Below are 23,489 nucleotides of genomic sequence, written 5' to 3'. Positions count from 1 at the left end.
TGACATTGAAATGAATGGACCAGTGAAATAAATGAATGGGAAGAGCTCCGAATTTACATAACAGTTTTTCTTGTCACCATCTCACTGTTCTCAAACCAGTGAAAAAATGAATTCTACAGCAATTTACTAAGTGGATTCCTACTGTTATATATGGAACAATGAGAAATCATTTCACAAAGGTCACTTTGCAATGTCTGGCAATTTTTTTCCCCACTGGGAGCTTTAAAAAATCGGCCTCTAAAAAAATTGTGATTTTTAAATATTTTCTGCAAAATTGTGGCCCCTGCCCCCCCCCCCCCCCCCCCCCCCATGTCTTGTATTTCACACTTTACAGAGTTGTAACAACTAAGGGGGTCATTCCGAGTTGATCGCTCGCTAGCAACTTTTTGCTGTGCTGCGATCAGATAGTCGCCGTCTACGGGGAAGTGGATTTTTGCTTTGCAAGTGTGCGAACGCTTTTGCAGCTGACGGCACAAAAAAGTTTGTTGCAGTTTCTTAGTAACTCTGGACTTACTCAGCTGCTGCGATCACTTCAGACTTTTTGGTCCCGGAATTGACGTCAGACACCCACCCTGCAAACGCTTGGACAGTTGACACCCATGAACGCCCTCTTTCTGTCAATCACCTTGCGATTGGCTGTGCGAATGGATTCTTCGTTAAATCCATCGCCCAGCACCAATCCTCTTTATACCCGTACGATGCGCCTGTGCATTGCGGCGCATACGCATGCGCAGTTTTGCAGACTTTTAACCTGATCGCAGCGCTGCAAAAAGTTGCTAGCGAGCGATCATCTCGGAATGACCCCCTAACTGACCGTACTTAACACAATCTAATATAGGTTTGTAAAAACAATAGTCCTTCTTACCAGCTTGCGACATCCTCCTCCCTGATCTCTTGGCTGTTTCCCGTGGTAGTGTTAGGTGCTGAATTATTTTAGGAAGCTGATGCTGTTTCTGGGATAGCACTGGTGAATCTCTTGTGGAAAACACAGCACGGGGGAGTTTTGCTGATTTAGCGTCTTTTACTCTGGACTGGATCACTTTACCCAGGAATACCTTCATTTTCTGCCCAAGGCTTCTCTTTTTGTGATCCGGTGTTGTCAAAGATCCAGAGTCACTGTCGCTGGACATTTCCTTATTTGAGACGAGGACATTCTGGTTCAATAGATTAGTGGAGACAGCTCCGTGCCACCTAAATAAAGAAAAGATGTACTGGTGCTATCAGCATTCATGTAGCAGATCGACTTAAGAGACTACAGTAGTTATAATTATAAAGGAGACTGCGCATGGGCGCCTATGTAGTACATCATGGGCGCCTACTGTCGTACATGGGCGCCTATGTCCACACATGTGTGGCAGTCCCACCGCCGCCGGATCCAACCACAGCATGCTGCGGTTGGGCCGGACGGTAGGACGGCGGATTTCAGTATGAACACATACATTTCACCGCACTGTGTTCTGTGAAATCCCGTGTGTCACTGGCCGGATCCTGTTCTGCGGGGTATCCGTTCACATGGTCGACCATGTTATGGTCGACAGTCATTAGGTCGACCACTATTGGTCGACATTGACATGGTCGACATGGACACATGGTCGACACATGAAAATGGTCGACGCATGAAAGGTCGACACATGAAAAGGTCGACATGAGTTTTTTTACTTTTTTTTCTTTTGGGGAACTTTTCCATACTTTACGATCCACATGGACAACGATTGGAATGGTAAAGTGTGCCGAGCGAAGCGGTAGCGGAGCGAAGGCACCATGCCCGAAGCATGGCGAGCGAAGCGAGCCATGCGAGGGGACGCGGTGCACTAATTGGGGTTCCCAGTCACTTTACGCAAAAAACGACACCAAAAAAAGTTAAAAAAACTCATGTCGACCTTTTCATATGTCGACCTTTCATGTGTCGACCATTTTCATGTGTCGACCATGTGTCCATGTCGACCATGTCAATGTCGACCAATAGTGGTCGACCTAATGACTGTCGACCATAACATGGTCGACCATTCATACCGGAACCGTTCTGCGGCATCCCTCAGAACAGGATCCGTGTGCACACAGAACCCCCCTGATGGCCAAGTGGGTCACATTCAGCGGGACCCGCTTAGCCGCTATGTGTGGCCCCAGTGGCTTTTTATGGTGAGATTATAAACATTATATGCACCTGTAGCCAGACATATTAATGATGTCCTTATGTAAAGTTGTTTTTCCTAAGAAAATGTGGTACTTAGCATCTGTATACGTATATTTGAAAAATAAATCCCACAAATACACGCCGGCCTGATGTGATTGGTTCACTTATAATGGCCCATCCCATCAAAGACACCCATGCCAGGGCATTTCAGACTATTTAATGAAGTCACAGTAACATGAACTCATTGATTTTAGCTGTTTAATGTGCTCTAGTGTTTTCTGTCTTCCATCATTTTTATAGGTCTGGTCACTTGCTGCTCTTGTGACTTTTGACAACTGTTATTGTATTTTTTTTATAGTAACATACATAGTAACATAGGGGGTAATTCTGAGTTGATCGCACTAGGAACTTTGTTAGCAATTGGGCAAAACCATGTGCACTGCAGGTGGGGCAGATATAACATGTGCAGAGAGAGTTAGATTTGGGTGGGTTATTTTGTTTCTGTGCAGGGTAAATACTGTCTGCTTTATTTTTACACTGCAATTTAGATTGCAGATTGAACACACCACACCCAAATCTAACTCTCTCTGCACATGTTATATCTGCCTCCCCTGCAATGCAAATGGTTTTGCCCAACTGCTAACAAAGTTCCTGCTGCGATCAACTCGGAATTACCCCCATAGTATCTAAGGTTGAAAAAAAAACAATTTGTCCATCGAGTTCAACCTATTTGTGGTCTCCTATGCAGGAGTATTTTGGTCTAAATTTTGTCTAATGCTGATGTCAGCCGTTGTGTTATATTCCTCTTTTTATATTAACTATATCGCGTGACTACGCACCATAAGTCCATAACCCAGGATATCCTTATCCATTAGGAACTTATCTAACCTATTCTTAAGGGTGTTGACTGAGTCCGCCATTACAACTCCCTCAGGCAGGGAATTCCAAGCACGTATTGTCCTTACTGTGAAAAAAACTTTACGCCGCATTGTGCGGAATCTCCTCTCCTCTAACCTAAGAGAGTGTCCACAAGTTCTCTGTGCTGATCTTACCAAAAACAGGTACCGTGCAGGCTCTGTGTATGGTCCCCTTATATATTTGTAGATGTTGATCATGTCCCCTCATAGTCTCCACTTTTCCAATGAAAACATGCCTACCCTTGCAAGCCTTTCCTCGTATTCCAGCTTCTCCATGCCCTTAATCAGTTTGGTCGCCCGCCTCTGAACCTTTTTTTTAGCTCCAGGATATACTTTTTTTTAGCATGGTGCCCAAAATTGTACACAGTATTCAAGATGTGGCCTCACTAGTGATTTATATAATGGGAGTATAACACTCTCGTCCCTTGCATCAATTCCCCGTTTTATGCATGCTAATATCTTATTAGCTTTCTATGCTGCAATCCAAAAAAAGTGGGAGGCACATATAAAAGCCGTTGTAATTCCTACACCGTTCACCTGATTTGGATGTAAATACCCTCAAATTAAAGTGGAAAGTCTGCAGTTAAAGCACATATTGTTTGTTTCATTTCAAATCCATTGTGGTGGTGTACAGAGCCCAAAATATGAGAATTGTGTCGATGTCCCAATATTTATGGACCTGACTGTATATAACTGTTATGCACACCAGTGCCTGCAGGAAAGTACTGGTGTCAGAACTGTTATGCACTCCAGTGCCTGCAGGAATGTACTGGTGTTTGAACGGTTATGCAAAACAAATGGACTCACAGACAGACTGGGGAATATGACATAACGTACACAGAAGGTGATAGGGCAACAAAATACACACAAGGTGAACAGAGAAGCCCAGAGGCTAAGGAACTGGGTATCTCCCTTGTATTAGAACTGCTCAGATGGGAAAAGCAAGATGTTGTGTTTTAATACGTAGAGAACCCGAAATGCTGTTGCTAAGGGCAATAGCAAAACCCTAAAGGGTTACCAACGGGTGTGGCAGTAAACTCCTTGGTCAGAGATGGAATGATAGACACAAGGAGAGTCTCCACAATCCTAATTCTCACTTGCAGTGCACAGGTTCAGCTTACTGCCACTAAACTGACCCCTGACACCTAGCACAGTGAGACAGGATTAGACAGGCAAGTCTTAGAATACAGCCGCAAACTTGCTAAGTTCACAGAGTAGTAACAGAACCCCAGCAAGCTAAACGACTGACTCCAGTCTTACTGCTAGGTCTGGATTGGCAGAGTGTAATACCAAATCCCCAGGCCTATTTGCAGTAAGCAACAAACAAATACAAAGCTACACAGTACTGGTTAACTTTCAGGAACTGACTAACCAACAAAGATTCAGCAGCATCTGCTTACCCTGAGAAGAGGCCTTATAAAGCAGGTGCTGTCCACGCCCCACTCAGACCTCACAGACTGTGAGCACAAAAACCAGCACCGGATCCCCTGCCGTGCACAGAGCCTATAACCACTGCACAGCAAAAGACCCGAACCGGAGTATCAGCTACGCTCAGGTTACTCCGCTAGCACTTGTCTCCCGGTTGCCATGACGACGTGGCAGCACAGGGCAGGAGACCCTAACAGTACCCCCCCTCTGACGAGGGGTCAAAGAACCCCTACCACCGGGTTTATCGGGGAACTGCGAGAAGAAAGAGCGTATCAGTCTGGGGGCATGAAGATCACAACTGTGCACCCACGACCGCTCCTCCGGGCCATACCCCTTCCAGTGCACCAAAAATGACAGCCGACCCCGAACCACCTTGGAGTCAAGAATCCTTTCAACAACAAACTCCCTCTGGCCACGTATCAGAAGAGGGGAAGGTCTTCCACTGGAAGAAGGATTACTAATCGCCCGTTTTAAAAGGGAACAATGAAATGTTTTATTGATACCCAAAGAACGGGGCAGATCTAACTGAAATGCCACCGGATTGATAACCCTGGTGATCTTATAAGGGCCGATGAACCGGGGGCCTAACTTATGAGATGGCTGTCTCAACTTCAAATTCTTGGTAGACAACCAGACGAAGTCTCCTAATTTGAAGCTGCAGGGTCTTTTCCGCTTATCAAAAACCCTTTTGGTCACTAATGACACAGACACAAGGGCTTTCTTCACTTTCCGCCAAATACCTCTAAGGACCGAAACCACAGAGGAACCACCAGGCGTGGAGTCCAGGGGGTCAAAAGAATTGGCCTTAGGATGATGCCCATACACACAAAGGAAGGGAGAGATCCCTGTAGCAGAGTGAGCCGCGTTGTTATAGGCAAACTCCGCCATGGACAGATGAGCAACCCAGTCAGTCTGACACTTGGAGACATAACACCTGAGGAACTGCTCCAAGGACTGGTTCACCCTTTCAGTCTGCCCATTAGACTGCGGATGGTAGCCTGACGACAAGCTGACAGAAATCTGGAGATCGGAACAAAATGCCCTCCAGAATTTGGCCACAAACTGGGATCCGCGGTCAGAGACCACATCAAGTGGCAACCCGTGGAGACGCACAACATGCAGCATAAATAATTCAGACAGGCGTCTGGCCGATGGCAGCCCAACCAGTGGAACGAAGTGCGCCATCTTCGAAAACCTGTCAACGACAACCCAGATGGCTGTCATCCCCGAGGATTTGGGCAAGTCCACCACAAAATCCATTGAAATGTGGGTCCATGGCTTAGATGGGATAGAGAGTGGATGTAATGGGCCAACAGGAACCCCTCTAGGAGTCTTATTTCGGGCACAGATGTCACATGCCCGAACCCACTGATCCACATCCTTAGCCACCGAGGGCCACCACACCGCCCTAGATAGCAACTCCCGAGTTCTGGCAATACCCGGGTGACCTGCCGACTTCTTGGCATGGAATTCCAGGAACACTCGCTGTCTTAACCTAGGAGGCACAAACAAAAGACCTACCGGAAGGTCTGGAGGAGCCTGCTCCTGTGCTCTAAGGACTAATGACAAGAGGTCCTGGGTAATGCCCACTTTAATACATGATGGGGAAACAATGGGCAACGGCTTCTCGGTGGTCTCCTGGATTGGAGCAAAACTCCGCGAGAGCGCATCAGCCTTGATGTTTTTTGACCCAGGGCGATATGTTATCAAAAAATTAAAGCGAGCAAAAAACAAAGCCCATCGTGCCTGCCTGGCATTGAGACGCTTTGCTGACTCTAAATATGCCAGATTCTTATGGTCAGTGAGAATTGAGACCACAAACTTAGCCCCCTCAAGCCAGTGTCTCCACTCCTCGAGTGCATCCTTAATAGCCAACAATTCCCGGTTACCCACGTCATAATTCATCTCGGCAGGCGAAAATTTACGGGAAAAGTAAGCACAGGGATGAAGGCGATTATCAGACACTCCCATCTGAGAAAGCACTGCCCCAATACCCATCTCAGAGGCATCCACCTCCACCACAAAAGGACGCTCTGGATCTGGGTGTCGCAGCACCTTGGCTGAAACAAATGCCCTTTTGAGACGGGCAAAAGCCGCTTTAGCCTCACAAGACCAGTGAGCAACATCTGCCCCTTTCTTAGTGAGTGCCACCAAGGGCGCCACTATAGACGAAAATCCAGCGATAAATCGTCTATAAAAATTCGCAAAGCCCAGGAAACGCTGAAGCGCCTTCAAACTAGTGGGCTGCACCCAATCCAGGACTGCCTGTACCTTGGAACCCTCCATTTGGAAACCTTCTGGGGAGATAATATATCCTAGAAATGCGATTTGCTGAACTTCAAATTCGCACTTCTCCAGCTTCGCCCCAAGCCGGTGGTCTCTGAGTTTCTGGAGGACTAAGCGTACATGCTTCCGATGTTCCTCCAGGGAATGGGAGAAGATTAGGATGTCATCTAAGTATACAACTAAGAATCTATCCAAATATTCCCTGAGCACATCATTCATGAAATCCTGGAAGACTGCCGGGGCATTACAGAGCCCAAAAGGCATCACCAAATATTCATAATGCCCTGAGTGGGTATTAAAGGCAGTCTTCCATTCATCCCCCTCTCTTATTCGGATTAGATTGTACGCACCGCGTAGGTCAATCTTAGAAAAAATGGTGGCAGTACGAAGCTGGTCAAACAAGACCGAAATGAGAGGCAGTGGGTATGAGTTTTTAATCGTGATACGGTTCAATTCCCTGAAGTCGATGCAGGGTCGCAACGAACCGTCCTTTTTACCCACGAAGAAGAACCCCGACCCAACTGGAGACTGTGAAGGTCTGATAAATCCCTTAGCCAAGTTCTCCTGAATGTACTCTGCCATAGCCTGAGTCTCAGGACGTGACAGGGAGTACAACCTGCTCTTGGGAAGCTTAGCATTTGGCAACAAATCAATGGCACAGTCATAGGGGCGATGGGGAGGTAGTACCTCTGCAACTTTTTTGGAGAACACGTCCGCAAAATCTGCATAACACCCTGGCAATCCTGGCAAACTTAGCTGCGAGAGCCTGACTGGAAGGCTCAAGCAACTCCTGAAACAATCAGTACCCCAACTAAGAATCTCCCCAGAGACCCAGTCAAATTGAGGATTGTGGGCCCTTAACCAGGGTAACCCCAACACCAATGGGGCAAAAGTACAGACAGTCACATAAAAGGACAATTTTTCAGAGTGTGTGGCTCCAATAAACAAAGAAATCTGGCTAGTGCAAGAGGTAATTTTACCTTGGGATAATGGTTCCCCGTTTAACCCACAAATCTCAATTTCCGATGCCAAGGGTACTAAGGGAACAGAGTGTTTCAGGGCGAATTGGCGGTCCATAAAAACCCCGTCGGCCCCACTGTCCACAAAGGCCTCAGTCTTGACAGTTTGACCGAGGATCTTCAAGGTCACCGGAATGATAAAAGTCTTCTTGGGAAATTCTGACTTCTGGCCTGACAGGATATTTCCCATCACCCTCAGGCCCTGAAGTTTTCCGGCTTTTCTGGGCATGATACTACCACATGACCTTTATTCCCACAGTACAAACACAACCCCTGCTGTCTCCTCCGCGTCTTCTCACGCGAGGAGAGGCGGGTAGCCCCAATCTGCATAGGCTCCTCGGAAAATTCCTCAGAGTCTGAGGTTCCCTTGGGAAGGAAGGAAATCTCAGTCTCCCTTTCAAGCCTACGCTCTCTCAGCCGTCTATCCACCCGGATGGATAACTGCATGAGCTGATCCAAGCTATCAGGCAAGGGATATTGTACCAGTTGGTCCTTTATCTGGTTAGAAAGACCTCTTTGGTACTGGTGTCTCAGGGCTGGGTCATTCCACTGGGTATCATGGGCCAACCTCCGAAACTCCGTACAGTAAACCTCAACTGGCCTTCGCCCTTGCTTAAGGATCGAAATCTGAGCCTCGGCTGAGGCCGTCTTGTCAGGGTCATCATACAACATGCCCAGTGCCGTAAAAAAAGCATCAACACTTTTAAGCGACGGACAGTCAGGCTGCAACCCATATGCCCAGACCTGTGGGTCTCCTTGTAGCAAGGAAATCACTATGCCCACCCGCTGAATCTCCGACCCAGAAGACTGAGGCCTAAGCCGGAAGTATAGCTTGCAGCTCTCCTTGAAACAAAAGAACTGCGAGCGATCTCCAGAAAAACGATCCGGGAGATTTACTTTCGGCTCCTTAACCCCTGCAGGTGCTGCTGCTGCGGGAGCTCCGCCAGCAGCCTGGGAGGTGTGCATTTTAATGGACAAATCATTAAATTGTCGAGTCAGGACCTGCACCTGATCGACCACCTGTTGCAACGTATTTTGAGGGGTATGCTCCATATTCCCACAAAATTTCAACAGGAGTATTCGGCTGCTGAATATGTTATGCACACCAGTGCCTGCAGGAAAGTACTGGTGTCAGAACTGTTATGCACTCCAGTGCCTGCAGGAATGTACTGGTGTTTGAACTGTTATGCAAAACAAATGGACTCACAGACAGACTGGGGAATATGACATAACGTACACAGAAGGTGATAGGGCAGCAAAATACACACAAGGTGAACAGAGAAGCCCAGAGGCTAAGGAACTGGGTATCTCCCTTGTATTAGAACTGCTCAGATGGGAAAAGCAAGATGTTGTGTTTTAATACGTAGAGAACCAGAAATGCTGTTGCTAAGGGCAATAGCAAAACCCTAAAGGGTTACCAACGGGTGTGGCAGTAAACTCCTTGGTCAGAGATGGAATGATAGACACAAGGAGAGTCTCCACAATCCTAATTCTCACTTGCAGTGCACAGGTTCAGCTTACTGCCACTAAACTGACCCCTGACACCTAGCACAGTGAGACAGGATTAGACAGGCAAGTCTTAGAATACAGCCGCAAACTTGCTAAGTTCACAGAGTAGTAACAGAACCCCAGCAAGCTAAACGACTGACTCCAGTCTTACTGCTAGGTCTGGATTGGCAGAGTGTAATACCAAATCGCCAGGCCTATTTGCAGTAAGCAACAAACAAATACAAAGCTACACAGTACTGGTTAACTTTCAGGAACTGACTAACCAACAAAGATTCAGCAGCATCTGCTTACCCTGAGAAGAGGCCTTATAAAGCAGGTGCTGTCCACGCCCCACTCAGACCTCACAGACTGTGAGCACAAAAACCAGCACCGGATCCCCTGCCATGCACAGAGCCTATAACCACTGCACAGCAAAAGACCCGAACCGGAGTATCAGCTGCGCTCAGGTTACTCCGCTAGCACTTGTCTCCCGGTTGCCATGACGACGTGGCAGCACAGGGCAGGAGACCCTAACAATAACTCGGCATACAGGGGAATATACACATTTTTGGAATACATGTAAAGTAGGAGCACATGTGCTCAATTTCTGTCCAACTTAGCATCACTCCCTGGGGGGAGGATCTGACCCTCTATTACAACAAAAACTATCTAAAATTATGAATATACAAATGTGAGCGATGGCACTGGTCACAAACCAAAACAAATCATAAAAAGTAGGATTAATATATATAGTTAGTAAAGTCCCACTCTATGGGGGTAATTCAGACCTGATCGCTGCTGTGCGTTTTCGCACAGTGGGTGATCAGGTCTAAACTGCGCATACATATGCACCGCAATGCGCAGGTGCATTGCATGGGTACAAAGCAGATCGCCACTCAGCGATGGGATTGTACAACGGATCCGTTTGCATGGGAGATCACGAGATTGACAGGAAGAAGGCGTTTGTGGATGTCAACTGACCGTTTTCAGGGAGTGTTTGGAAAAATGCAGGCATGTCCATGCATTTGCAGGGAGGGTTCCTGACATCAATTCCGGTCCCGGACAGGCTGAAGTGATCGCAGTGGCTGAGCAAGTCCTGGGCTACTCAGAGAGTGCACAAAATTCATTTGTACAGCTCTGCTACACATGCGTTCGCACACTTGCACAGCTAAAATACCCTCCCCCTGTAGGCGACAACTATCTGATCGCAGCACTGCAAAAATCGCTTGCTAGCTATCAGGTCTGAATTAGGCCCTATATGTAATAACCAACAATAATATTACTGTACTCACTTGGCATAAAAACATTTAAACTTTAACAAACAATCTGCTATCTGAGTAATAGCATCCATCTTATATTGGTACAGGAAATAATAAATGCATCCCATTTAAAATCAGACTCCAGTTCTCAGAGCCGGCCCAAGCTTAATTTTTTTCGGTATGCGAATATATAGATTTTGGCACCATTCCCATACTTTAAAAAGGGACAGCATGTGATTTTGCAGAAAAAAGGGTTGTGGTCTCACAAGGAAAGGTTGTGGCCACAGTAGTTATGCCACTTACACAAAATGCCCACACTATTGCCACTTACACATAATGCCCACAATTGTATTGCCGCTTACACATTTAATGGCCACAGTAGTTGTGTCTATGACACATAATGCCCACAGTAGTAGTGCCGCTTACACAGTAGTAGTGCCACTCTATGTCCACAGTAGTTGTGCTCATTACACATAATGCCCACAGTAGTAGTGCTGCTTACACATTTAGTGCCCACGGTAGTTGTGCCCATTACACAGAATCTCCACAGTAATGCCCACAAGAAAGCAGAAAGAATGAAGAAAAAGAAGAATCAAGAAAGAAGAAGATGCAAGAAAGCCTCCCATCAGAGATGATAAAGCTTAAGACAGTAGAGCAATTTAAACATGAATGTATAAGAAAAAGAAGAAGATAAAGAAAAAGAAGAAACAAGATGGAAGAAAAAAAGAAGAATAAGAACCAAGAAGAAGCAAGAAAGAAAAAAGAAGAAACAAGAATAAAAAAGTAAGATGAAAAATAAAAAGAAGCAACAAGAAACAAGAAAAAGAAAAATAAGAAAAAAAAGAAAAATATGAAGAAACAGAAAAAGAAGAAAGAAAAAGAAAAAAGAAAAAGAAGAAATAAGAGAGAAGAAAAAGAAGAAACAAGAAAGAAGAAAAAAAAGAAAACTGGAGAAAGAAAAATAAGAAATAAGAAAGTACCATAAGAAAAAAACAAAAAGAAAAAAAGAACAAACAAGAAAGAAGATAAAGAAAAACAAGAAAGAAGAAAAAGAAGAAAACAAAAAATAATAAGAAAGAAGAAACAAAAGAAAAATGAGAAACAAGAAAGAAGAAATAAGTAAGCCTCCCATCAGAGATGGTAGAGGCGAAGACAGTAGAGCAATTTAAACATGTATGTGATAGACATAAGAAAAATAAGAAGAAAAAGACAAAGAAGAAGAAACAAGAGAGACGAGAAGAAGAATAAGAAACATGAAAGAAAAAGCTGAAACAAGAAACAAGAAAAAGAAGACAAAGAAGAAACAAGACAGAAGAAGATGAATAAGCAACAAAGAAGATAACGAAAAAGAAAAATAAGAAACAAGAAAGAAGAAAGCCTCCCATCAGAGGTGGTAGAGGCGAAGACAGAGCAATTTAAACATGCATGTGATAGACATAAGAAAAATAAGAAGAAAAAGAAGAAACAATAGACGAGAAGAAGAAACATGAAAGAGGAACAAACAAGATAGAAAAAGGAAAACAAGAAAAAGAAAAGTAAGATGAAAAAGAAAAAAATGAAATAAGAAAGAAGATAAAGAAATAAAAGAAGAAGAAGACGACACAAGAAAGAAGAAGATGACCCATAAGAGGTGGTAGAGGCAAAGACAGTAGAGCAATTAAAAATGCATGTGATAAACATAAGAAAAATAAGAAGAAAAAGACAAAGAAGAAGAAACGAGAGATGAGAAGAATCATAAGAAACATGAAAGAAAAACAAGAAAGAAAAAGGAAAAGAAGAAAAAAAGAAACAAGATAAAGAAAAGTAAGATGAAAATGAAAAAAATCAAACAAGAAAGAAGATAAAGAAATAAAAGAAGAAGACACGAAAAAGAAGAAGACAGTAGAGCAATTTAAACATGCATGTGATAAACATAAGAAGATAAAAGACAAAGAAGAAGAAACAAGAGAGATGAGAAGAATAATAAGAAACATGAAAGAAGAAAAAACAAGAAAGAAAAAGGAAAAGAAGAAAAAAGAAACAAGAAAAAGAAAAGTTAGATGAAAATGAAAAAATGAAACAAGAAAGAAGAAAAATAAGGATACAGAAAAACAAGAAAGAAGAAACAGAAAAAAAGAAAAAGAAGAAAGAATGAGAAACAAGAAAAAAGAACAAGAAAGCCTCCCATCCATCCACTTTATCACTCTCCAAGACTTAGTACATATACTCCTTAGTCTTATCAAAAGCAGATTACTTCCACATGACAGGGGAGCCCAACATGACACCAGTCACTGGAGAAGGAGGGAGTCCAGTATGCCCCATCCCTTACTCGGCAGACTCCTATTGTAAAAGGTATGTGGGAAAGTTGTTCGTGGCATGTGTGGAATATCTGATAGGTACATGGAGATCTCTGAAGCAGTGGCGTAACTAGAAACTTTTCTCCCCCAAGCCAAAAAATTCTCCGGCGCCCCCCCCCCCCCATAATTGGCACTAGTAAAGGGATAAACGTGCGCCCGCCGCTAAAAGGGGTGTGGCTTTGTTGAAATAGGCGTGGCTTTGCATAAAGGGGCGTGGCATTGCAGGAAAAGACTACCTTATACCCCAGTTTTGCAACCTGCACGCCCAGACGTTGGCCACCACAGGAAAGAAAATTAATCCTGATTCATGCCCCTTACATTATTTGTAATTTTTCCTCCTTATAGTAATGCCCAGTATACGTTATGCCACATACTGCAATGGCCCTTAGACATTATGCCACACAATAATGCACATGACACAATATGCACACACAATAATGCCCCCGACACATTATGCCACACACCGTAATGCCTGTGACACATTATGACAGGAATCACAATGCCCGTTATACATTATGCTACACACTGCAATGCCCCTGATACATTATAGCACATACAATGCCTGTGACACATTATGACACACACCGCAATGACCCTGAGACATTATACCACATACCACAATGCCCGTGATATAGTATACCACACACCGTAATGCCTGTCACATTATGACACACACCGCAATGTCCATGATACATTATGCCACACACTGCAATGACTCTGAGACATTTTACCACATACCACAATGCCCGTGATATAGTATACCACACACCGTAATGCCTGTGACACATACCGCAATGCTCGTTATAGCCTATGCCACACACCGCAATGCCTGTTATACATTATGCCACAGTGCAATGCCCCAGAGACATTATACCACATACCACAATGCCCGTGATATAGTATGCCACACACCGTAATGCCTGTGACACATTATGACACACACCGCAATGTCCGTGATACATTATGCCACACACCGCAATGCCCATTACACATTAAGTCCTACAGTAAGGCTTCTAATTACTTTTAAATTACCTGCTTGTTGCCAGGGGTTTCATGCTCTTGGTACCATGCACGGTGCCAGGGGTTTTCATGCTCAGGGTGTCATGCTCGTTGCCAGGGGTTTCATGCACTGGGTGTCATGCTCGTTGTCAGGGGTTTCATGCTCTTGGTTCCATGCACGGTGCCAGGGGTTTTCATGCTCAGGGTGTCATGCTCGTTGCCAGGGGTTTCATGCACTGGGTGTCATGCTCGCTGCCAGGGGTTTCATGCACTGGGTGTCATGCTCGTTGCCAGGGGTTTCATGCACTGGGTGTCATGCTTGTTGCTAGGGGGTAATGCTTGTTGCTAAGGCTGTGCTCCCAGTGCCACATATGCCCACCGTGCCAAATATTCCCCCATAGTGCCAGGTACACACATGCCCCCAATGCCAAATATGCCCCTCCCCCAAGTGCCAGGTACATATACCCCCCAGTGTCACATATGCCCCCTCAGTGCCACATATGCCCCCCCAAGTGCCAAATATGCTCCCCCTCCCCCAGTGCCAAATATGCTCCCCCAGGTACAGCTCACCCCTGCTCCCCGCTGTTTTGTGAAGGAGGGACACGGAGGGCACAGCGCGTGCCTCTCCTGTGTCCCTCCTGCGTCTCAGGCGTGTCTGTTAAATGAAGTGCCGGTTCGTGAGCCAATCAGAGCTCACGAACGGCCACTTCATTCAATAGACACGCCGGAGAAGCAGGAGGGACACAGGAGAGGCGCGCGCTGTGCCCTCCGTGTCCCTCCATCACAGCAGCGGCTAGGGAAGGAGGGAGAGGAGACAGTAGATTGACATGTGGACGGCTCGTCTGCATGTCAATCTGCGCTAAATCAGTGGCGGCGCCCCCCGCAGCCCTGCGCCTCCAAGCCACCGCGAGGGCTGCGGGGGCAGTAGTTACGCCACTGCTCTGAAGGGCTCATGTGGAAGTCTACTCGGCATGTAAATGGCAATCATGGAAGTCTGAAACGTATTCAAGGGGCATTAGGGGAAGTCTTATTTTCCAGTGGTTTTTTTCTGAAGGGGCGTGGTAAAGACCTCCCATAATCTGCCACGCCCACTGTCTCTCCCAGGCGCGCAGTTTTCTCGGTATCCCTAACTATCTATGGGTCTGATCACTGTTTAGGAAATTATTGGCAGCAGGAATTACCATTATTCAGTCAGTGCTGACCCTCATCTATAATAATAACAACAGGAATGGCTTAGCCATGGGCAATTATCCTCCTGTAGCAACTTTGCAAACGTTAATTTTTACTAAACGGTGAAATACAGAATTTTAAAAGTGAACATGAATGTGAACAAATCATATGTACGTAATATTAGCAACAAAAAATAAAGTGCTACATAATAAATTGGAATTGATTGCAGTATTGTTTTCCCCTTAATTTTGTTGAAAATGGATAGATGGTCATTATAATCATGAAACACTAATATTTTTTATAAGTTTACACAGTAGGAAATAGAGAGAAAGTAAAGTATAAGAAACATAGGAAACCTAAAAAGACAAAGGTGGTTTAATAAGTAAAGTAACAAATAAGTAAAGTAACAAGACCTCTCGTACACCAAGCCCAAACCTCTTTCCGTAACATGACGTCATCACTGTACACCTCTGCACACTGGCAACGAGTCTCTGATGCTAATGTGCCCTTTATACACAGAAATCTGATCACGCTACGCACCTCAATGTGTGGCCACCCCACCATCTTACAGCTGATATTGGGACAGTATGACTGATACATGGCACAGTATAATGCAGTGGCGAATTTCCCATTAAACACGTGTTACTGTTGTGTCTGGGGGTGCCCTCACCCCTAAATCCTCGCCTGGTCTAATGCCTATGAGTGGAAGCAGTGGTCTACCTGCTCTGGCCTGCCCGGAAAGTAGAATGGAATAGAGAACATTACACACGTGAGAGGTCTTGTTACCTTACGTCTTGAACCTCCCTTGTATATTATATATAACTAAGAGAACATTTTTTTGTTAGATTTTTTAAACTTCATTTTAGCTCAATAAACCGATTCCTATTAAGGTCCATACACACGGAGAGATTTGGGCTATGCCCGATTCTTACTATGTGACATGGACTGTGGTCAGTATCGTAAACAAAGATGACTGTGCTTGCGATACCGATTTATATATATATATAGATTTCATTTACAGTTTTTCATTGTCTGCAAAACTTGCTGTTGTCAAAATACAATAAGGAAGCTGTGAACTTTTCTAATTTTAGTTTAGTTGCAAGCCGTATGTCTGATTCAGACATATGCGCTAATGCCATCGCAGGTGTGAATGTGTACACAACGACTCTGCGACGGGAGGCGGTCAACATCCCGTTTGACGGGATCCCGGCGGTCGAAATACCGACGCCGGAATCCCGACCGCCACAATCTCGACATATTCTCCCTCCGTGGGTGTCCACGAGCGTAGCGAGGCACCGAGCCCGCAAGGGGCTGCGTTCCGCTCGCCACCCCTGTCGGGATTGTGCGGTCGGGATTCCGGCGTCGGCATTTCAACTCCGGGATCCCGTCCAGCGGGATTACGTACTGATCCCTCTGCGACAATATGCAGACATAGCAGCCGCTTGGATTTGTATTGAGAGGACCATTGGTGGCTTTGTGAGACACAGCACCAGTCACAGATCAGTTTATTAATGAACATTTCAGTAGCCCTGTGGTTGCGCTGGAGCTATTGCAGCTATGTACAGTATCGCAGTCGCAGGCAGAAAACGGTCATGATACACCTGCGTTTTTGCTGCCATTCCCTGTAATCGCCCCCAAACAGTCCTTGGCTGTCAATCACTTTGTGGATAAATGATCTCTGGGAATGTCACTGAAAGACCTTCGTGGCACTTGTTCAACTTATACGCATGTCCATTCAGCCAATACTCACTTAACCGTGGCTCTGTGTTCTGCTGCTCTGCTATATAGGGTAGGAGGATGTTGCATTAAAACTTGGCTACTCCCTGGAGTACCCCTTTAACTTGCAATGCTTATTTTCCCGGACTTCTTATAAACATCACTTAACATAGGGAGTTTTTGTTTAGCCATTTATGACACCTAAATAAATTAAATGGTGTCGTTTTTTGGACTAAGCAATTGTGTCACGATAAGAGCGTGTTTTTTTTAATTTTACCAAAAATGGAATCCCAAAGAATGCTAAAATGTAATCAAAACAAAAATATATTTCTCCATCATTAATCGGTACATGAAATCAGTTATTCGCACAATCACACGTGCCAGCAATAAATACCTGATCATGCCTTTTCTCTTCGCTTGCCCAGTGCTACATTTGTGAAGATGAAATGCTTTGTCTGTATTTCCTTTCTTGATTAGCTGCAAGGAACCCGATGACCCTGACTGTCGTTCCATGGCTCTAGTCTCCACTTTAGCTTTCCGTCTAGTGTCCTGGCATAATCTACAGCGTAGCGGGTATCACAGGTGCAATGTTATTCCATCAGTTTTCCCATTGCACTCTCCCAGTCCTGAGTGGATGTTGGTAACTGTGATAACTTATAACCTGGTGCCTGATGACAGTTCCTGGAGTTCATGTCTGCAGACCTGGGATGTACAGTATGTGTCATTCGCAGAGAAGGTGTAAGGACTGTTCCCAAGCTTCCTCCAGTTTTCGTAGCCAGTGAAAGATTCATCAGGTACTTGTGAAATTCCATTTATATCACTTCTCTGTTCTTCAGAGATGAATGTAGGAATACTTTAAACAATACGGCTAGTGTCAGTGAACACAGAGATCTCTGTCTCTGATAAACTCATCGGTCTCATGACCAGGACAGTATATTGCCATGTATACAACTCATATGTACAGATAGAAAGGTGGGCGGAGGCAGCCTTTACACACACACACACACACACACACACACACACACACACACACACACACACACACACACACACACGCACACAGATCAGGGGCCGCCCATAGTGCATTATACCTAAATGTCCATGTACATTTGAAATAGCAAATTCAAGGGTACTTATAATCTGTTGATCGAAGAGACTCCTAGTCAGGGTCTTAAACCTCTTTGTCCTTGAACAAAGAGTCTCCAACTTCATCTAAGAAATAAATATTCCTCAAGTGTGTTACCTTCAAACAATACAATGTTTATTTAAAAAGCCAACAAAAAGTCTGCTCACAAGAACCATAAAAGACATCACTTATCTGATGTAGTGTAAATCCATATGGATTAAAGAGGGTTCCCGGTCCAAAGACAATACTCCATCCAGCTAGTCCACAGGACTACCAGAGAACCATTCCAATGGCGGTCTGTCTCTTAGCCAAAGCATACCTCCCAACTTTGCTATGGCTGCCGGTGGGACAGTCCCTGAAAAACAGGACTGTCCTGCCAAAATCGGGACAGGTGTGAAGTATGGCCAATGAGCGTTCCCATGGTAGCGGCCCCTGATTGGTTGTCATGCAAAGAAGTGAAGGAACACACCTGGGAGCCGGGCTGTATGTACAGTATGTACATATAGGGCAGCTATGTCTGGTGGATCAGGTCATGTGTTTTTTTTTTAACTTGAGATGCCTACTGGAAAAGAGAACCGAGGTGACCAACCAGCGTCAGGGACAAGGTGAGTGTGGGTGTGTGTGTACTGCGGTTATTTAAATATTTCCTTTACAGCACCGCTATACAGTGAGCATGCTGTCCAGTAATAACACGCATTCGGGGGAGGGGGGCGCGGCAGCAGACGGACACACCCCTGGCAATTAGGAGAAATATATAACCTTCTGAAAAACTCTCTCCGTAAAAGGAGCAGTTTTTCGGAAGTGATAAATTTAGTAGGCACGAATGAAAAGGTTGAGAATTGAAAACTAAAAGTTATCAAATCCCAATTTTCTCATGATGAATATGCTCCACATTTACAGAGGTGTAGGCGAAAAGTCTAATATACACAGTGCTAAAGAAAATATTTCATAATGTAGCAGTAGCACACATTGGGGGGAGGGTCTTAGTACCTATATAACCCCTCCTATGGACTGAGTTTTGTCTGAGATGAAGTTTATACTCCGTCTCTATGATGGATAACCATGCACTGGTGAGGATCGAATATTTCCACACCATCGCAAGTTTTTCCCCCCAGTGTTCTACTGATGCAGTAGTTCCCAAACTGTGTGCCACAAGGCTCTTGCAGGGGGGCCTCGGGTAGGTGGTCCAGGACCAAATCAAATTATTTATGGTCAAAGTGATAGTCAAAGCCAGTGCTAGTGGCTGCCAATCATAAAACATGTGGCCAATCAAAAGCCCAACTGTACACCACCACATTAATGAACCTCATGTTGACAGGTAGGCGCAATTTACCTAATATTGGGGGTCATTCCGACCTGATCGCACGCTAGGATTTTTCGCGGCGCTGCGATCAGGTCACAACTGCGCGTGCGTATGCAACGCAATGCGCAGGCTCGTCGTACGGCTACAAAGCGGATCGTTATAGATTTAACGAATAATCCATTCGCACAGCCGATCGCAAGGAGATTGACAGGAAGAGGGCGTTTGTGGGTGTCAACAGATCATTTTCTGGGAGTGTTTGGAAAAACGCAGGCATGTCCAAGCGTATGCAGGGCGGGTGTCTGACGCCAATTCCGGACCCGGACAGGCTGAAGTGATCGCAGCGGCTGAGTAAGTTCTGAGCTAATCAGAAACTGCACAAAACTTTTTTGTACCGCTCAGCTGCACATGCGTTTGCACACTTGTAAAGCAAACATACACTCCTCTATAGGCGGTGATAAAGCTAAATATTTATCGTATATAAAACACTTTAAGAGGTCTAAGAACACTGTACGCTATCTATGTAAGAAGTACCGTAAGGGTACGCAAGTTGTGTAGCGATCGCTCAACCGTAGTCGAGACGCTCAAGCGTCACGTTCGCTTACGGCCCAGTGATCACAGGCAGGCACGCTATTGGCTGCCGACTAACGTAATGATTCGCTATAGCGTAGCGTACGCTCGGGACCACGAGGAGATCACCAGCGGTGCAGACGCTTACAACGTTAAAACCTTTATATCTATACCTTTAACAATGAGATACACAGTATACCTTAGTGTAGAGACAGAGTGTAAGTGCAACCTGGTGTAACCTGATTAACTACAAAGCTGCTTGAGCGTCACCGACGCTCAGAGAATACTTAACCCTATAAAGAATACACAGATACCTGGGCTTAGGGTCCAAAACCTATTATATGTATTATAACTTTTATACTTGCAAAAGGAATCACAGTACAAATGATACACTACAATATAACATAAACCAGCTAACCAGATAACTACACAGGAAATACAATACAATACAATACAATAAAGGGAAAATAAGAGAGAGATAGAGGAGGGAGAGAGAGAGATGGCTCACAGTAAGACAATATGATTACGGAGAAAACTTACGCACAAGGGGAACGATCGCATGCGCCTCGATATCCAGCTCCCGATTATCAGCAATGAGAACCGTTGAAGAGAGTGAACTGGATACGGTCGGCCTGCCTATTTATGCCCCACACACAATACAATTCAATGGTCCCTACAATCTCATTGTTCATTGGACACAGGAATTCGGCTTCGCATTATAACAAAAGGTCATAGGTTGATTCATACAGGTGGGCTGTGACTATTTCCAACTGCTCAGGTGGGAGGGAAACTGGGTTTCCCGCCGCATGGGTAATAAAGTGCAAATAAAGTAAATGTTCATAAACTTCTTATGTCCATAACTATTCGCACGAGCGATTGATCTGCTTCAAACCAACACCGGAATTTTTCTAATTAAATATTCTTCCGATGGATACTAAACACCACTGTATTACTCCTGTCTGACCCTTCGTATCAAACAAAGAGGGATTCCTCTGTTCATGAACATTCTATATTAACCAAACTTTCAGAATCTATCAAAGGGACCATGATCTATAAAATACCTTATTAGTGAAAATATGTAATGATTGAGTCGCACGCTACGATCGCATAAACTCTACCGTAAATACGCATACCATGCGCCTGCGGGTGCCCGCGACTGTGAGTATGCGCACGTACGGGAGAGCGTACGCATGCGCAGCACGGACCTGTGTGAGGTGCAAATATGGTAGTGTGCATAGAGATATTTTTCTGACTTTGACAGTCCACCCTTTGGCAGTCAATAATAACTGCCACTTCCTGAAAACATTTCAAAAGGAGAAAAATATATGTTAGGGGTTAATTCATTTCCATGGTTGGGTAAGGGAGGAGAGAGGAGTAGGTGTGAAGAGGGTATGACCTAGTGAGATAGCAGAAGCATGTGTGTATGAATCCGTGTTTGGGGGGTCATGTATCATCGTGCCGTACGTGTTGTAAATCAAGCTTCGAGGTATTGCGAAGTATACATTTGAATTCCTTCTTATCCCGTGGTACGGGTCTGTGGATGGGCTGTCAAACTTTACCGAGCTCTTTTCGGATTTGAACAAAATGGGGAGCACATTTTAGTTGATGATACATGAATGGGGGAATATGTGATTGCTGATATCTGTGCCTGTATTCCCTATACTATGTGTGTCATTACCTGAGGGTTGTAGAAATGAAGAAAAGACATAATTACGGTAAATGCGGTGGTATTCTATGTCAGGTTAATGTACATCTGTCGGTTGAAGTTTTGTTCGGTATCAGTTGAAAGTCGTCTTCTTTGCGCTGTGTTGCCCATTAGGTGTGAGCAAAAAGCTTTGTCAATGCCATTAGATTTACAAAAAATGTTGGGCTAGCGTAAGTTTAAGAATTCTAGGGAAACTGGGGATCCATGGCAAAGTTCATCAAATGTCCGTATCTCAAGTGGTCAAAACTTCTTCTTTGGTCTATCCGTTGTCTGTATAGCGTCTCGTCAACTTCCTCGTCCAAGGGGGTCTTTTTATCTTGGAGAAAAGTAGAAAAACAGGTGAAAGAAACGGACCGTATAATCGCATTTTCATTACATCATTATTTCTATCATTGGGTCATAAATCAAATCCAGGTTAATTACAGTTTCCTCACTCCTCAAACTCATTACCCTGGTACGATGTTTGCACTTCATTAAAGCCTGACCGCATCTAAATATCAATCCAATCGATATGACAATACCTAAGATACATAGGAGAAACTTCCCAACATCCATTATGACTCCTTGAGCCCAGTCTCCCAAACCGGAGAACCAATTTCGCGGGTTCAACCATGACACCCAACCAGTCAGCTCATTACCTACAGCAGCAAGAGTGAGATTGTGTTTTCGGCGAAATTCCCACTTCAATTGGAGAATATCGTCCATCTTTTGGTCTATGACCTCGACCGGATCCTCGGTGCTATTCGTGATATACGTGCAACACTTCACGCCGTACTGTGTTGCCAATGTAACACAATATCCGCCTGTCACTGCTGTGAGGTAATTAAGAACCATTCTATGCTGCACCAGTTCTGTTTTATAAGCTTGAAGTTCCCTTCCAGTATATCTAAACGTGTCATCATACATTTCAGTGATATTATCTAACAAATTTGCGAGCGCCGATATGTATTTATAATTTAGCACTCCTCTAGCGGTGCGGGTGAAATCTAACGCGATTAAGAATTGAATCCCGGTGGATTCACTTATCAGATCAGAGGCCGGATGCTCTGTCTTCTCTATCAGGTGCCTTTTAACAACGTGCTCGTAATGAGTGTGAGTATAAGGAGCTTGGGCACCACGATGTATGTCTTTCATTTTATCATGTGTTACAGTCATCACTTCAGGCAATACTTTTCCAATATAACACAATCCTTCAGAGTTTGGGGCAAGCCACTTGTACGCCTTTCTCCCGCATATGAAATATGCATCATCGGGGAGAACATATGGGACGGAGAAGGACATGACCATATTACACACCTTCCAGGTGAAATCTCCTAACCCTAATTCTTCCATCTGCTTAATACACGTATCAGGTTGTACGATATGTGCACAGTATCCTGGTGATACTTCTCCAACTCTCGTAATCCTATTTCCTAAGGTGTACCTATACCGGAAAGATTTTCCTCTACTGGCTATGTGGCGTACAAGCTCTGTATCTGTGGGCATTCTATCTGCTCTATGCGAAAAGGTCATGGTGTGGTTACTCCATGACACTTCCCAATTTCCCGGCTTTCTGGGATTGGAGATGTTGAAACATAATAGGGACCTATCCACATGGTATTGGTGGAGCTTCAAACTAGGAGGGCTGGAGATATTAAACCTCCTGTCCACCGGTCTCCCACCATTTAACTCAAGTACCTCCCCTATCGTTAAAGGAAATGGTACTAGCCCTGATTTGCTATGACCTTGAGGTACTTGAGAGCATACCCAACAATCTGTTTTGTTTAACACATTACCCACTAAGGAGTGATAGTCACTCAATGGATGCCGGTCCATATGGATATTAAAACTGGATTGGCATTTCTTAATGCACCCATCTTCAATGACATTGTTACAGAGCCTACAGATACAGTTTTCCTCAGCTAACAATCCGTCACAATTCCTTCTATGGTCAATGCTATCGGATCGTTTTCTGATACTCGCCTTTGCTTGTTGGTTAGGTTGATCTTGGAAAACTACGCCTCCATCTTTATCATCAGAACCCATTCCAGAACCTC

General features: G+C 44.6%; 2 protein-coding genes across 4 annotated transcripts in view; one reads left to right on the top strand and one right to left on the bottom strand.

The window, feature by feature from the left end:
• C9H3orf49 (chromosome 9 C3orf49 homolog) overlaps window positions 1-17,265 on the bottom strand; it is a 75,346-nt gene extending 58,081 nt beyond the window's left edge. Inside the window, exons 1-2 of the mRNA XM_063938916.1 lie at window positions 17,147-17,265; window positions 866-1,191 (exon numbers count right to left, since the gene is read on the bottom strand). Coding sequence (XP_063794986.1) covers window positions 866-1,191; window positions 17,147-17,265 — 445 coding nt within the window. The remainder of the gene's footprint in view (window positions 1-865; window positions 1,192-17,146) is intronic.
• LOC134958358 (cadherin-related family member 3-like) overlaps window positions 1-23,489 on the top strand; it is a 419,058-nt gene that overhangs the window by 80,523 nt on the left and 315,046 nt on the right. The gene's annotated exons all lie outside the window — the stretch shown is intronic.

Source organism: Pseudophryne corroboree, chromosome 9 (assembly GCF_028390025.1).
Source record: "Pseudophryne corroboree isolate aPseCor3 chromosome 9, aPseCor3.hap2, whole genome shotgun sequence".
NCBI lineage: Eukaryota > Metazoa > Chordata > Amphibia > Anura > Myobatrachidae > Pseudophryne > Pseudophryne corroboree.
Note: the sequence above shows the minus strand (reverse complement) of the source record. Positions and strands in the feature narration are given on the sequence as shown.